General features: G+C 43.5%; 3 protein-coding genes across 7 annotated transcripts in view; 1 reads left to right on the forward strand and 2 right to left on the reverse strand.

Annotated features, from left to right (window-relative positions):
- Nucleotides 1-157: 157 nt before the first annotated feature.
- On the forward strand, nt 158-3,196 carry LOC128877146 (kynurenine 3-monooxygenase). Its single transcript, XM_054124202.1, has 11 exons — nt 158-339; nt 454-523; nt 630-820; nt 891-939; nt 1,337-1,424; nt 1,492-1,663; nt 1,823-2,074; nt 2,193-2,282; nt 2,606-2,746; nt 2,805-2,966; nt 3,056-3,196. The coding sequence occupies exons 1-11, from the start codon at nt 289-291 to the stop codon at nt 3,134-3,136; spliced, it is 1,347 nt and encodes a 448-aa protein (XP_053980177.1). The 5' UTR covers nt 158-288; the 3' UTR covers nt 3,137-3,196.
- Nucleotides 2,848-6,539, reverse strand: LOC128877147 (2-acylglycerol O-acyltransferase 2-A-like). 3 transcript variants are annotated; one of them, XR_008457197.1, is made up of 7 exons: nt 6,070-6,539; nt 4,669-4,963; nt 4,316-4,590; nt 4,067-4,253; nt 3,790-3,989; nt 3,481-3,708; nt 2,848-2,984 (listed from the first exon to the last, which is right to left on the reverse strand). XR_008457197.1 is itself a non-coding variant. In XM_054124203.1 (6 exons), the coding sequence occupies exons 2-6, from the start codon at nt 4,893-4,895 to the stop codon at nt 3,548-3,550; spliced, it is 1,050 nt and encodes a 349-aa protein (XP_053980178.1). In that variant the 5' UTR covers nt 4,896-4,983; nt 6,070-6,539; the 3' UTR covers nt 3,540-3,547. The 3 variants fall into 3 exon arrangements, 2 of the variants coding, with proteins under 2 accessions (XP_053980178.1, XP_053980179.1); XM_054124203.1 differs by lacking the exon at nt 2,848-2,984 and having other exon boundaries at nt 3,540-3,708; nt 4,669-4,983; XM_054124204.1 differs by lacking the exons at nt 2,848-2,984; nt 6,070-6,539 and adding an exon at nt 5,690-5,905 and having other exon boundaries at nt 3,540-3,708.
- A 144-nt stretch (nt 6,540-6,683) lies between these two features.
- Nucleotides 6,684-15,852, reverse strand: part of LOC128877145 (protein GDAP2 homolog) — a 33,291-nt gene continuing 24,122 nt past the window's right edge. For all 3 annotated transcript variants that reach the window (XM_054124198.1, XM_054124201.1, XM_054124200.1), the window contains exons 9-12: nt 11,891-12,030; nt 11,076-11,130; nt 10,500-10,643; nt 6,684-10,411 (exon numbers count right to left, since the gene is read on the reverse strand). In XM_054124198.1, coding sequence (XP_053980173.1) covers nt 10,346-10,411; nt 10,500-10,643; nt 11,076-11,130; nt 11,891-12,030 — 405 coding nt within the window. In that variant the 3' untranslated portion in view covers nt 6,684-10,345. The remainder of the gene's footprint in view (nt 10,412-10,499; nt 10,644-11,075; nt 11,131-11,890; nt 12,031-15,852) is intronic.

Below are 15,852 nucleotides of genomic sequence, written 5' to 3' on the forward strand. Positions count from 1 at the left end.
TGTTATCTTATCGGGTAGGGAAATGTAATAAATACTACCTAAAGAAAGGAAAAGTGCAATTCTTGACTGATACTTTCACAAAAGTATCTTAAGATTAGATTATATTCAAACGAATTATGAATTTTTTAACCTGTGATATCGTTTGTTACTTGTCGGAGAGAACGCAGAGGTTACCTGGCGTAAAATGGTGGTGGGGAGGATCTTGCAACGACTTAACGGTTGTGAATTGCAGCAATTCGAAGGGATTCACTGTAGTCGATCAGTGGCTTCGGTGCAACGCGGAATACCATGACGGACGCCGATCGAAAGTCGCGAGTTGCCATCGTAGGGGGTGGCTTGGTGCGTATTCGTTCTGAAACAGTTTCAAGGGAAGAAAACAAAAATTCCAAATGTGTCACTTGCGCTTTTAAACGAGAATTTTGTACGCGATTGGTACCAAAAGTCGGCTTTTAGGTTGGTGCACTAGCGGCTTGTTTCTTCGCGAAGAAGGGCCACTCGGTGGTCGTGTACGAATACCGTACAGGTAAATATTCCAATGGTGATTTCTTGATCTTCGCGAATAAAAGCGTCGTCGTAGCGTCGCACACTTTTATTAGTACCAGAAGAAATGAAGAATAATCTTTTTTTAGATATTAGGGTGCAGGATTCCCATGGACAGAGCATCGACCTGGCTTTGTCGGCCAGAGGACGCGAAGCTTTAAGGGCAGTCGGCCTCGAACAGGCTGTGGTCGATCAGCATGGCATCCCTATGTATGGAAGAATGCTCCACAACAAAGACGGCACTCTGAAGGAAATTCTTTATGATAGCGTCAGGGGGAACGTAAGTGATAACAATTTTCTCGCTCCTTGTGACACAAAAAATGACATCGCAATCGTACTTTGACTTGCAGTGCATTTATTCGGTCAGCAGACGATATCTAAACGTGGTTTTGTTAAACGGTGAGTGAATTTTAAATTAATTTTCTTCGCGACTTCGCAGTAGGTTATTTTAATACGGTTGCACTTCGCTTTGAAAGAACACGAACGAACGGAGACGCTTTACAACTGAAAAAACCGCCGCGGAATATCCGATGACGCGGTAGTGCGTGAAGCCGCAAGAATTCTAGCGTATCAGATTCCTTGTCGATGCTGTCTTATGCTTCGGACAATCTTGCGGGTGAAACGCGTGTGGTATTGGAGCGCGGTACACTTAGAGTGAAAATATCCAAGTGTACCAAGTTTTAACCAAAAGTGGAGGGGTTTAGGGTATAAGGGAGAAGAAGGGAAATGTACGGTTGCGAAGATTCTCGTCATTTAATTTGTAAAGTACATAGCTAATCATGCATTGGTCGAATAGCCGCCGAGAAGTATCCGGAAGTGAATCTACGCTTCAACAAGAAACTGGTAGACGCGGACCTGGATAATGGAAAATTGAAAATCTTAGAGTAAGGTGTTTCTCATTCGAAGAATCCTCCGAGTTTACTCGTCGTTACGCGTCAGTTGAATTTCTAGTACGAAAACTGGAACCATCGAGGACGTGGAATCGGATTTGATCATCGGCGCGGACGGGGCGTATTCGACGATCAGGAGATTAATGACGAAGAGACCGCTTTTCGATTGCAGCCAGAAGTATATCGAGCACGGTTACGTTGAATTGTTCGTTCCTGCTGGGAAAGATAACAAGGTAAGATTTTACGTCGTGCATTCATGAATATTTTTGGATAGTAGGTATCAAGGTAATTATTTCTGTAGTGGACTGCGATAACACAAAATTGCGCTTCACCATTCACCCACTGACGTAAGCCGTGCCTGCTGTTCGAAAATAATTATATGTTTGTTTAAGTTTGCTATGAGTGGAAATCACCTTCACATCTGGCCAAGAGGCGAATTCATGATGATAGCTCTGCCTAACGACGACTGCACTTTTACCGGTAATATATTCGCGCCATTCGGGACCTTCGACAAGTTGAAGACACCGCAGGCTCTATTGAAATTCTACGAAGAACAGTTCCCTGATCTTCTGCGTATGATAGGCAGGGATAAGCTGGTGAATGATTATTTTAAAAGGGAGCCCAAGACGCTGATCTCTATTAAGGTGAAGTACTGAAGTAATTCTTAATTCCTCCAACGAAAAAACAACTATCGGTTATCAAGATGCGACTGCAGGGAAACCTATCGATTTAATTAATCAATCTCTCGCAATTGTGTCGCAGTGCAAACCATACCACGTTGGAAAAACTGCTCTACTTATCGGCGATGCTGCTCACGCTATGGTACCTTTTTACGCTCAAGGAATGAACGCTGTGAGTCGTGTTCAATCGATCGAAGGATTCCACATTCGCGAGCACGAGTTTCTAAAAAAAAAAAAAAAAAAAAAAAAAAAAAATAATACGTCGTACAAATAGTTTTCTATTTTAATACTCGGATTCATCGTTGAACATATCCAGGTCAAGTTACTTAGCTTCGGAACTTTAATCGTTCAACTTTTTTGACAAGGCATTTAATTTACCGAACGTTGGTAGCGTTGAAGTTATTCTCACTGTTTTTACGAGTACATTCATTCGATACCGTATAGTATGGATGGCGATAGTCGTCTTTCAGATTCTAACGCATCGATTTCCATTAGGGATTCGAGGATCTTTTATTGTTAGACGAGCTGATGGAACGTTACGATTCAGACTTCGGCAAGGTTCTTCCAAAGTTCTCCGAACTACGATGCGACGATGCCCACGCAATATGCGATCTTGCCATGTACAATTACGTGGAGGTAAATTCATTTCCCAAATTTCGCTCGTTCCCCATCTTGTACATTACGAAACTTTCAGATGAGAGATTTGGTGACCAGAAAGTTGTTTCTTCTTCGGAAACATTTGGACACGTTCCTTTACCGACGGATACCGAGCAAGTGGATACCTCTGTACAGTACCGTACACTTCTCGCGGATGAAATTCCGCGACTGCATTTCGAACAAGGAATGGCAAGACAAGGTAAATGAAAAAGAATACCTGTAATGAGAAAACATAACAATCGTAAAAATTGTTGAAAATTTACTCGAACAACGATTCTCTTCCCGCAGATATTACGTAGAACTGTTTGGTGTACAGCGCTTATAATTTTCGCAGTGTTGCTTATGCCCATTGCCGATAAGTACACATGAAAGAATGCGTTGTAGTAGATATAAATGCGCAATCTCTAACCATATAGGATTTAGATAATACAGTATCAAGCGAAGAATATCTACTGCGGCGTGTAATCGTAATTTTACGTAATCGATCCTTTTGCTTGTGTAACTGTTCGCGATATGTACTCTAAATCTGCGATATAAAATTGTAACCATACTTGAGCAAGTCTCGTATAAGGTCTCCGCCTCGAAATATCCTCTTTAACAGTCGAGTAATAATCGAATGATAAAATACGATTAAACTTGACACCTTAATGCTATCTGTTTTATATAAATTTCCTAGGCATTTTCACATTTCGATTAAACAATCGTCTTTCTACCTTCTCTCGAAAGTTTTCACAAAGATTCACAGATTCGTCGCGTATCACTACTGCGTGGTAATCCGTATCACGATAACAACTCCAGGGTTACCGAATCGGCGTTCTCCACGTATTTGTGCTTGTGGCTCTCGAAAAGCTCGACCAAGCGATCTATGAATTTCTGGTGGTATTCGTCGACCTGTTCTGGAGTTGGTTCAGGTATCTTTGGCAACTCCAAGGGACTGCCGACTGAGGACAAAAAATAATCACGATGTGGCCATTAATCGATTTACAGCAGAAAACTATCAAAAATAAAAATAAGATCATTACCGACAACAGTGATACGTTTTCGACGTGGGATGATACCAAAGGAATACTGAAAGAATCCTCGTCCTATCAGAAGGACCGGAGCTAGACCTATTTTCTTCCGAATGTAGTCCTGTGCTCTCCGCAGATACGAGTCCTTTGGCCTGTAGACCTGATCGTATATATCCGTTTCGCCGAACGAAAACACAGGTACGAGAGGTGTCCTAGGAATAATAATAAGTTAAGGGAAGGGAGAGAAGACTATTTCGTCATTCGTGTCGTAAATTTTAATAATTCTAACCCATTCCTCAGCGCGATCTTCACGAAGCCTTTCCTTCTTTTCACGAGGATACGATAAGTGCCTGGTTTACATTCGAAAGTTTCCGACGCTCCACCGACGATTAAAATTGTTCCTCTTCCAGTGAATGGCGGTTCAGGCTTCGTCGATAGGAGATAGTTTAAACTTTCTGCGGTGCTGCTGACGCCACCTGCGTTCAAAATCAAATCGATCTGAATGATTAACAGCTGGAAAGTTGTGGTCGTCACGTACCGTTCATAGAAGCGTATTCGCGGAACAGAGGGATTCTGAAATGTTGGTCCAGAATGATGACCCGGAAGTCCAGTCCAGGAAACATTTCCTTGCAGCCGAGACAATCCGTTCCGAAAGCACCGAAAGTTCCTATCGCTAGAATTCCATGGGGAAAGCTGCAGAACAAGTAGGACTTGTTCGGATCCAGATCAACGGTTTTCTCTAATTTGATGGGAAAATAGTTGCAAAAGTAACGGAGCCACGTGCACTTTCTCAGCCATCTCGTGTACCATTCCCTACGATAAAAGAAAGGACCGATTTCGATTCTAACAGCTCCAACGCGGCAACGCGATAACTATTCGAATCGTACGCACCTTCTACCGCCTCGATTACACGTGTCCCAGTCGTAATACATCCAGACGAAGTAGAGCAGAATGAAATACCGTAGAGTCTCCGTGCAGAAGAGGAGATAAGCGGTGATAGCATACCCGAAGAAATCCCCAAATGCTAAGAAAACGATCCATGTCGCTGCCGAAAGTGTTTCGAGTCTTCGTCTCAGGGACACGTTTAACGGCGCAAACTTCACGCCCAGGATTTCCATCTTTCTTTCGTGTCGTTCCCTTCGCTGTTTGGATTTAAGGCGTCATCAGAGTAATCCTTCTTGTACACCTGTTAACAATTTGCGACACCTGTCAAAAGTAACGTTTACCAACGATTTTCACAAGTGTATTTCTCGTGGAATGAACTCCTTACGACAGTTCAACTATTATTCAAATGGCACAGCAATTATGGCGATATTAACGCGCGTTCGGTATCTTATCAGTCTTATATCTGGACTTGTTCCATTGACATTGTATCATTGTGACGTCGACACCCCATCGATTGTTATTTATGAAAGACATTAACCTCGTGGTTTCCTTTAGAAAAATAGAGTTCTATGCTCCAAGGTTCTCGAATGAATAGCTTAGCGTTCAAGGTACACATTAAGCAGGCGTTGCGAAACGATTTCGAAAACTTTCCACAAGTTTCAATCGTCAACTGTACAAGAAATACGAATCGCGCTGTTTAGATTACTTTAATAAAAATTCGTCACGATACGATTGGAATGCAATCACGATTTGATCGTAACCGTAACGTATTCATCCGTGTGATTACCGATTACTTTGGACTCGTAATCGCAACAGTGAAAGTATGCTATATTTGGCCGAAAACTCGTGATTCACTCGCAAGATTCACGATTGAACAATCCAAAATTCACGCCTCGTAGATGTCATTTAATTTATGCGAGTCAGGAAAACATCACCTTCGGAAGGTTTTCAGTTTCTCTTTGCGGAACAAATATTGACACGACAAAAAATACAAATCGATCGGCGATGACGCAAAAACTATACTTGCATTGTCAACAGACAAGTCAGCAACAAGTATCGGGTTTTAATGTTGAATGTATGGTCGCAACGGTATTCTGTTTAACTCTAGATCTATCGAATAAGAATTTCCTTTGAAGGATTTAATTTCATTTAAACTAAAGCCTTCTTTAAAATTGTAACGTGAGTTTAAAAAGGTGTGCTCCATGATCGGAGCGGTTCCCGCTCCGAAATTACCGAACCACTATCCACTTGTACACTAACGAGGAAGCGATCACGCTGCGCAGAATTTTGTTGGCGGTAAGTGACCGGATGAATCTTTATCTGGACCGTTTCGAAACGGTCATCAAAATAGACATTTTCAGGTGATTCTCGTGCGCACGTTCTTCCGTAATTGTTACGCTTTCTTACCTGTTACACGGAGACTCTTGGCCATTTACGCAGCCGCCGAGCGCCTGGCTCGCTGTTTCTGCTTCGATCTCAATTCTTCGAGAATGTTTTCTCCTCTCGATCAACTGCGATCCAATTGGACCGATGAAACACCATCGAATGAGAAATTCTCTGAAAACCAGCGAAATGCTTTGCTCGGCGTCACACTGCTTACTGATTCGGTGCCGCGGGAATGAAACAGGAAAGACTGCGAGCGTGAATGTCACGAATACACGTATACGTGCGTACGTACTACATGCGCCTATACACGTGGCTGAATCAATGATGAAGCGGTCTGCAAGCAGCGGCCCCCTTGGGAAACGATGGTGAGCGCTCGTTCGAAGGATTCACGTTTTTCTGGCGCCGGCACAAGGTGATCGGCAACCGATACCACCATAACTCAAAGTTGGCCACATGTGACCCTGAACGAGGAATAAGTATTTCGATCTTATTCGTGAGAAGCCGTTCACCCTGAGGCATGCAGCGTCCTTAGCTGTAAGATGGACCGTACGACATCATCGTTGGAATATCTTCAGGAGGCTGATACGCGATGTATGGAGTGCAAAATAGAAGCGCGTACAGAAATTGTGCTACGCTTCTTGTTCAAATAAAACGTTTATTGCTCGATCTATATAAAAAAGAAACAGAAAACAGATGAAAGGATGCGGTGTCAGCTGTTAGAGGCCGTGCATCGGCACGCGAGAGAAAAATATACTTCGATTAATTAGAATCTATACCATTGCGACAACAATTACAATGATTAACCGGTATATCGTTATACATACGTATACATACATAATGCACGTGTAGTTTCCGAAACTTCCGTCCTCGTTTCCCGCGAAACACGATCGTCGCGCCGACGTTCGCTTCTTGCTTATAAAAATGTTACTTATGTAAATATAAAAAAAAAAAAAAAGGAAACGGAAACATTTCCCTCTTTTCGTTACGATTTGTTCAGTAGTTCTTGAAGGAAGAGTAACGAGCGTACAAAATTTGCACGGTATCTTATAAACTCGCAATTAACACGATAACTATAATTTGCGCTATTTTAAGAGGTTGGTTACTCTCTTAAGAAAGACCGTTAATATTTGTTAAAACGCTTGTAGTTTGGTTTCAATCGCTTATATATTCTTCATATAAAATTCATTTCCAATATCGCCGTTCGGATTCAACACTTCGATACCACGATCGAAGCAAAATCAATTGGCCGTTCGCGACCACCCCCTCCCAAATATTTTTGCACAGAAAGGGAGGGTACGTTGGAGGAGATACACCCTCGATGGCTAAGTTGATTTTTGTTTCGACCCTGGTACGATTCGATCGATAAAATTTATTACCATATCGCGGTGCTTCTTAACAATTTCGTACTTCGGATATACAGGATGTTTTGTAACGAACAATTCCGAAGTGGGTGATTTTGAATGGAAAGGTAAAGCAAACGCGTACGAAGAAATATGGCTTTCTAAATTGTCTCTTTACTCTTTCATGCAGAATCGCCCTCCAACAAATCCCGATCAAAGCGGAAGCTCGCTCGAATTCCCACGAGAAAGCGTGTTGCGACACTCGCAGAGCTGTGTACGACGAGAAAAGTTCGGAAAGTAAACGTGATTTCGGGATCCTAAGGTAACAGGGACCGATCGAAACTACCGCCGCATATTGCTGCAAGCATTTCCCATTCGGTTCTGCCCTTTGCGATCGCGGTTCCCTAAATGCGGAGGAACCGCGTAGCGGTCGAATTGTTTCTCGAAGCCATAGGTAATCTTCTAAGCGTAAAGCCTAATGTTTTCAATCAGCCCATTTTAAAGTCCTAGCGTAGTCCATTAGTAATTTCTTCTTTCGACTACCTCGTACCGTTCCTATTTCTCTAGCAAACGTAACTCCGATCAGACGCGATGGAATGCGCGATTCGACTAGATTAGGACTTTAAAAAACGATAAAATCTTGGGCACCGTGGCGCCCACTCACATATTGTCACAATCTTCGCCTCGCCTATGACATTCACTAACGTTTTACTGTCTCACAACATCTCCCTCGTTAGATCGCACGAGCCCATTCAACATTAATTACACCGTCGCGACAAGGACAACGCCTAATCGTCGGAATTGCGCGCAATTCTCATTAAGCTTCGCTTCCAAACGATCCCAATTACGTAGACTATTCGTTGTTTCCACAAAGGCATACAGAAAGACGGAAACTATAACAGGCAAACTTCTTCTGTTTTGTTTCGTCAATTTTTCGTATGCGACACCCGTTCTGGAGACGTGCGCGTCAATAACGACGAGAATGGTTGGACGATGTCTTGCGCGACGCTTCCCTACTTGCTAGAAACGATTGTCAGGGACGGACAGTGGGGTCGTTGAACGTAAAACGTTAAAATTTACGTGAGAAACGACGCGACGGGCGACTTTTATATTGTTCGTCGCGTCGAGTCTCTCGCATAGATTGGTCGAAAGTAAGTTCGTAGCCGAGACACGCGTCGATAGCGAATATTAAAAATAAATCGTCCAATTTGCCCGTTCGACGCATGGAGAAATAGGTTTTCTATTTTTATTAACGAAACGCTGCACGCTATCCGTACAATAAATATATATCTAACGTATCCTAACGCAACATCCAATCAACGCAATAAAAATGTAATAAAAAAATGTTGTTCAACGATAAAAGACGTAATCGAGCTAATCAGAAGTAACGTTACGTGGTTAATACGCATCTCCGACCGCAGTACGGCCAATTATTCCATTGCCTCGCGTCTGTTGGTCGACCAGTGAACGATCGAGTTGCTTCCGGTTCGTTACGCGTTAGAAGCTGGTCAGAGATGGAACACGAGTGACCTTGCGCGGTGTAACGATACAGGGAAAATGAAAGAAATGGGTTAATCGACGCCGGTTATATACATATATATCAACTTTGTTTTTCATCTTCAAACGCTAAAAATGCTTAACAACGAGTATAACGATTCTGTCTCCCGAAATATACATCGCGAGAAAGCTCTTAAGTTTATTGCTTCATCTAATCTAGAATTGAACCGCGAGTACGACCTCGGCACTCAGCTTTTAACGCCATAAGATTCCACTTATCCACGCGTCGATGACGAATCGATAGAGTGTCGCCGTTCTTCGCCTAGATCCGCTAAAGGTTAACGCTCCATTTAATCTCCTGTAATTCTTTTAGTACCGGTTACGTAATTCGTAACAGAGTACTCCAACGATAAAGCAGCTTGTCGGCCGCCAGACCATTCGTAATTCCCGTCGACGAACGACAGAACGAGAGGAACGTTGACACCTCGACTCGTTATCGATAAACGCGAACGTTTCCCGCGTACTTGTTAATCAGTTCTACGCGGCGAGTCGAATGACACAGTCCACGATTCACATGAAATCGCCGAAGCCGTAGCACCACGGAAGGAACCAGCCGTTCTACATCTTCCCCTTCTTGCCCGGGAGTTACACGTTCTACCGTTTTACATATCGAAAATACCGCGCCAGCTGGCGCTAATCATTCGTCAACGACGTTACATAATAAAATACGACGTACAATAATCAAATAGACGCTCTTCGCTGTATAACGATGGATAAGAAAATAACAGAATGCGATCGTCGGTTCGTATTAAGCCGTCATTCGCTTCGTTTCGTCGTCGACGGTCATCTCCACGCGGTCGTCTCTTCCGTTTTTACATTCCGTAACGATGAACAGCGTAATATTTACAAGAACACAGGTCGAAGCTCCCTATACCGACGGCAACACGACGACGAAAATACTGATTAATTGGTGTTTTGGCAATCGATACTCGCCTCGAGCGAATAAGAATTTCTTTTTTTTCCTTCTCCGCCAGTGTTTCCAGTTTCCTTGAATCGGCGGAGAATTTTGTTCTTTCTGTGAAACTGCGAGAGACGGATGGGCAGTGGTTTCTTGACTTTTTTCAGCGATCAGTTCGTAAAAAGTAGTCGCGCGAAGCACCGACGACGAGTTCTCTCTTCTGTTCGCGTTCCATCCATCGCGAGGCACTTCGGCAAAGCAACGGCGAGCTATCGTGGTGGCCCGAACGAACCATCCGATCGTGACGAACGATCGTGTCCGAACGGCAGCCCTGTTTCTCGTCCAATTGGAGTCCAGAGTCGGTGGAACGAACGAAATGGGTATACGACGGTTAGTCGAGGAACACACGCGTGTACAACTGTACCAGCATCGCGTGGAACAGTCGATCCGACTTGGTCCTGACCAGCGATTCGCTGGCTGGGAACCGAATCTTGTTCGCGAGTTACGTGGACGTCGACGGACTGGTCGACATGACTGGTTCGGGTTGATAATACCTCATGCCGTTTATCTGAAATATTCCGGTTCCCGTTTTTACATTTATTTTCTATTTTTCTGATTCATAGCCGGTACCAACGCGAGAAATTACAAATACTCACCGTCATATCGTATTCCGTGATGTATGCAGGAATTTCCAATTGCTCCGGCGACATAACTTCGTAGAGGTACTCCACGCCGGGTAAACTGTGAACTTTCTGCTTGATAGCCGGAGCCATGAACGTCGTGAACCACCACGTCATCATCTGTAACATTTGACAACAAAAAAATGAAAAGTGCCTGTTGATTTGCACTTTTCCACCTAATACTGTTTGCTCGACTCCGTTTCAGACACCCCGAACATCGCAAAATCAAGTTCGCACGATGATAATTATCCTATCGGTTCATCAAAGATACACATTAAGCTTGTTGCCGCCAGTTACGAATATGCAAACTGACTCTCGGAAGGTCAAGAGATTCGATACGATCGCACGCGCGGATTGTGTATTCGCTCTGGGACATAAACGTGGGAAAAGCAGCTACGGCGTTTGCTTGGAATATTTCTGCTTCTTTAAATTGTATTTTATCGATGCTCGTAATCGGCGAGCAGCACGATTCGCTCGAAAGCATACTCAACGATGGACAATTACTCCTCCGGGGTATAATAATTTTGAGGATGAGCGCTAATCGGTACGTACCTTGGTCCAGAAAGTCGGATGGATAATGTAAAAGTGTTTGAGGTTCTTCTTATACCTGTAACAAAAATAGTTCAACTGTATTGACTCAGTCCGAAGATTGCAGATCAACTCGCGAGGAGTTTGCCGATTCACAAAAGTGATGGAATTTTTTTTTTTTTTTGGTAACAGAACTCGAGAGACAATGACGTAAGTTCTCTGAAAAATTTGCTTCGACCCGAGGCAATTTATCTGTCTGAAATTTCCATCGCTCTTGCATCATTTCCACGCATCTATAAATCTATATTCTCACGGTCACGGTGTCGTATGACGCATATAAAAAGATAAGACGTCATTCAAATCTCTGTGAATGATCGTGCTCGTTTCTATCTACGACAAAGCAAATCGTTGATAGCAATCAAAGCGAAGAAAGTACGTTTAATCTCGCACGTGCCGCGCGTTCTTTCTGAAATCGAGATACGACGGAAGTTGAGACGCGAAATTTTAAAGTCTTTCCTTACTTGTCGTTTCATTTTTTCATTTGTACGGCGGTGGAAATCGTAGGCATTTAATTACCGTAGCAACGAGAAACATTGTAGCATGTAATAAAAGGGATTACGTCAAAAACGGAGTGGTCGTATACGCCCCAAAAGGGGTGTGTTTCTAAAGTGGCTCGTCGAGATCTGTAATTTAAGGCGCGGCCTCGTTAGAGAAATGCATTTCTATTTCTGGTTCTCTCCTCGCGAGCCTTATAATTACCAATTATAGCGAGCATTGCGAATGAACTGTTGAAAGCGATCTGTATACATGAATGTTGGAAACGAAGAGTCGAGTCTCACTTGTAAGGAAGCACGTTGTAAACTTCGCGCAACCAGTGCAAGCTGGGGTAGTTGTTACTGGTCGTCAATGTATGGAAGTAAGCGATGACGTAGTCTCCTTTGACGATCGGGTCGAGCAACTGTATCAGGTACAGCAACGCCTGAAACAAAGAAAATGGCATTATTGTTTAAACGATAATCGTGAGTATGACTTTGCTGAGTGTCGAAGCAAAGGGAACTCGTCTGTTCGTTTTAATCGATCGCATTGCTACAACTCGAATTGGCTCTTGGGTCCTCGTCCCTGGAGCGAGGAGATCGGGGAATTGTGGCGAAATCAGGTCGGAAGCCTCGCGAGAAGAGAAAAGGTAAAGTGGCGAAGGTAAAAGGGTGGTCGGCGACGGTCCAGTGCCTCGTAGACGCCAAGTTCAAGCGAAAACAGAAAGGTCTTTTCATTCGCTCGTTCGCGGCGGTATCGATTCGACGAGGTGGGTGTATCAAGGAATTTACTACTCTCTGTGCTTTTTTTCTCCTTTCGGTCTCGCCGTGACGTCAAGAAGTCTGTGCGTCGGGGGTGTATTTTAATCCGACGTTATGGACCGAGCTATGTACGTAGTGTCCTATCAGGAAACATGCCAAATAATTCGGAGCAATATAGTCTTTAGCCGATAGAATAACGAGGAACAATTTATAATTTTGATTCGTTGGTAAATTCGAAGGGAGTCGAACGATTTCCAATCGACGACGAGTTTGTTCGTTCAGCGCTGTCAGCACGAGAAATCTATTTAACACGAGGCTGGTATTGTATACACACGCGCACGAGACTGACTTGCCACAAGAATAGAGCTTGATTGAACCAAAACCCGAGGAACAAGTAAAGCAGTACGTACCAAACTAAAAAAAAACGTACATTCTTTGAAAAAATATACAACAGATGACCCATTCAATTTCGTTGCGTTGATTAAGAATGCAAGCATCGCAATATTCATGATGCAATATTTTGCAAAACGTGATGTAACGATGTTGATTTTGCATGCACGAATGCAAATCGCTACGCAGTGCTCGGATCGAAAACGCGTTCTCATGATTCCGAGTCGGAGGTAACAAAAAGCAGTCGAAGATACGGAAGCTTTTCTATTAATTCGTTTGCCCAAAGCAGGGGAGAGGCGAACGTTCACGAACAGTGCTAACGAACGAGAGTCAACGCCTCTCTGTCTTGTCAAAGGAGAAGCTCGACATCGATGATTTAGCGATGGTATAAAATTAAGCTAGCGGTCGTGACGAGCTTCGAAATACATACAGTCGCTATCTGTACCGCGACCCTGAAAGCTCATTATCTCGACGGGTCGTTTAATTAGCGTTCGTTGGCTGAACATAAGCAATTTCGGTGCACCGTTTAACAAATGGGATGCTGCACGTTGTCCACGTCACGAGCAACAATTCGAGCAATGTCTTCGTCGTTTCGTCACACGTGTTTTCGACAGCAGCAGAGCAGAAGCTCCTACGACACGGTTGTAATTTTTATCTCGTTTCGCTTCAAGGCTCTGGAAGTAAAATTAGTACCTTGAGAAAATACAGGTATAGGTATAGGCTCGTTTAGAATTCCTCGTACTTTGTATTCTCGTGCGTGAAGATGTTACCGAGGCCACTGTCCGTGGTCGAAAACGTGAGTCGTTAATGTCGCGAATTCACACGTTTATTTTGCATACGGTCTTCGTTACTTTGTTTGTTTCTGTGAAGTGATTTGTTATTCGAAAATCCTTTGTTTTTAATCGTAAGAAGAATTCTAATTATAATTCCATGCCATTGACGTAATAACCAATTTATTTTATTCTCATCGATTTTATCTTACAATGGTCGTTGAAACGTTAATGATGCTCGATGTGATACGATTGTTTGATAAGCCGTTGTGCCGCAGGTGGAGGACAATTTAATGCACGTCCCGATGCAAATATAGATATAAAATTGTCACGTACATAGTTGTATCGCTTGTCAAATCAGACCGCACTCGAGAAAATTAGTGCTTTAAAGTATACAGGAAAGATCCATCAGGGTTTGGTTTTGTAACAATAATTAATATCGAATCTCGCCAATTTGTAAGAGGTAATTTGTTTTTGTTTTGTAACATATTCAGTTACAAGAGATAATCGAGCGACCTGACTCGAGTGGAACATTTCGTTAAAAAAAAATCACGTTTATATTCCGCGTAAAAGAGTTGTCGATACCATGAACATCGGGATTTATCGAAACGCGATGTTATCGAAATAACGAATCGACGAGTAGACCGGTTCCTCGTATCCTTTTCTCTTCGCCGAATCTGAACCGATAAATGTATGACCTGAAATTGCTCTCGCGAGGTCCGGGGAGAATGATCGAGCACGTCCTTGAATCGCGGACAGCGACCTACTTTTCACTCAAGAAATTGCTCACCAGCCATCTGTAACATCGTCCTTTCGATATCGGTGCACCCTATACGTGCTCTTTTATCGTGTTACTAGTCCTCGTGCGCTGAAATTGTCAGGTCGAGTCGAATACGATTTAACAGTGGAACTTTTATTCGTTACTCGACATTTTCATTTAGATGAGAATTTTTACCTAGGTCTGTGGAGAATTGGTGACTCGCTTTGATATCACGACTGTCGGTGCCGCAGCCGGTCGATCAACGACGAACAACGTCATCGACGAGATCGAGGCGTGATCGGGGCGAGGCCGACCAGGCGTTTTCATTTCGATCAGGGGGTGGCTATTTCCGGCGACGTCGTCGGAGTTTTTTCAAAGGACGCCACTCGCGGCGTAAAAAGGGTAGTCCGCGTGTAGGAACGACAACAAACTTTTCCAGGGCAAACCGACGGACTCGTGACAACGTTACAACTCGTGCGCCCTCGGCTTAGGGGTTGTTCAGTGGCCGGGCTATTTCTGGACGTGTAAATATCGATTCGCCACTGGTGGTGCGCTCGCCACCAGCGAGGAAAGAGGGCAGGAGAGAGGAAGGAGCGAAGATGACATCGACACGCAGGAATAAGAGGATCTTGCAGCCCCAGAGTTTGCGAGGACAACGGAATCGAGACGTCCCTGTGTTCAACAATTCAAAAGCATCGAGGTCGTGTGTTTATTTATTTGAGCGTGCAAATAAGTCTGCAGGGGTAGCCATTCCTCTGAAAAAGATCGATGCTGCTCCGAAAAATTCGGAGCACAAAACGCGAAGCTCCGTGGATCACGGTGAACTTTGAACGTTACGTTCCGACGTCGCGTCGAGAGTCAATGTCGGTGATGCGGGATGATCATCCGAAGGGCTCCATATATCGCGGTGTGTTATGGTCAAATGATCAAGCGACGATCGCTATACTATACTGAGGAGGATTCCAGTCGAGACACCAAACAAACGACCAATAAATATTCGATTTACCGAATGAATAATTCCGACTCGCGAACCATTTCCGGTTTCGAATATGTCGCCTCGTCATTTTGAAATGTAGATTATTTTTACGACAGGTTTACGTATCGACTCCCAATTCAATGTTATAATCACTCCAATCACTTTGTGATTTACTTAATTTCGATCACCAAACAGAATCAATGAATATTTGAATCGCAAAAAAATAAAAATTTAAATGACACTCGTGAATGAATGCCTCCACAAGCAGTGTGAATATCCGCTTTAAACGGAGCTTCCTACCTCGCCGCCGTTAAATATTTATAAGCAATTTCATTACCATCGAGCGTCCATATTTGATAAAACGCCGTTCGCGTTGATTTCTCTCGATTATGGTAGATCGCACGATAAATTCATTGATAACTTCGATTCAAGAATGACTCACGCTCGATTACACGCGACGGTATAGGCAACGTTCAGGAGCTACGACGAACGGTCAATTTCGTTCCAGAAAACCGAGCCAATTTCCTCTTTCTTCGAAGGTATGCTAAACGGATCGATCAGCTCGCGAAGAACTGCTAAACGTGCCAGTCCATAATAATAAAAAAAAAAA

This window comes from Hylaeus volcanicus, chromosome 5, assembly GCF_026283585.1.
Source record: "Hylaeus volcanicus isolate JK05 chromosome 5, UHH_iyHylVolc1.0_haploid, whole genome shotgun sequence".
Classification (NCBI taxonomy): domain Eukaryota; kingdom Metazoa; phylum Arthropoda; class Insecta; order Hymenoptera; family Colletidae; genus Hylaeus; species Hylaeus volcanicus.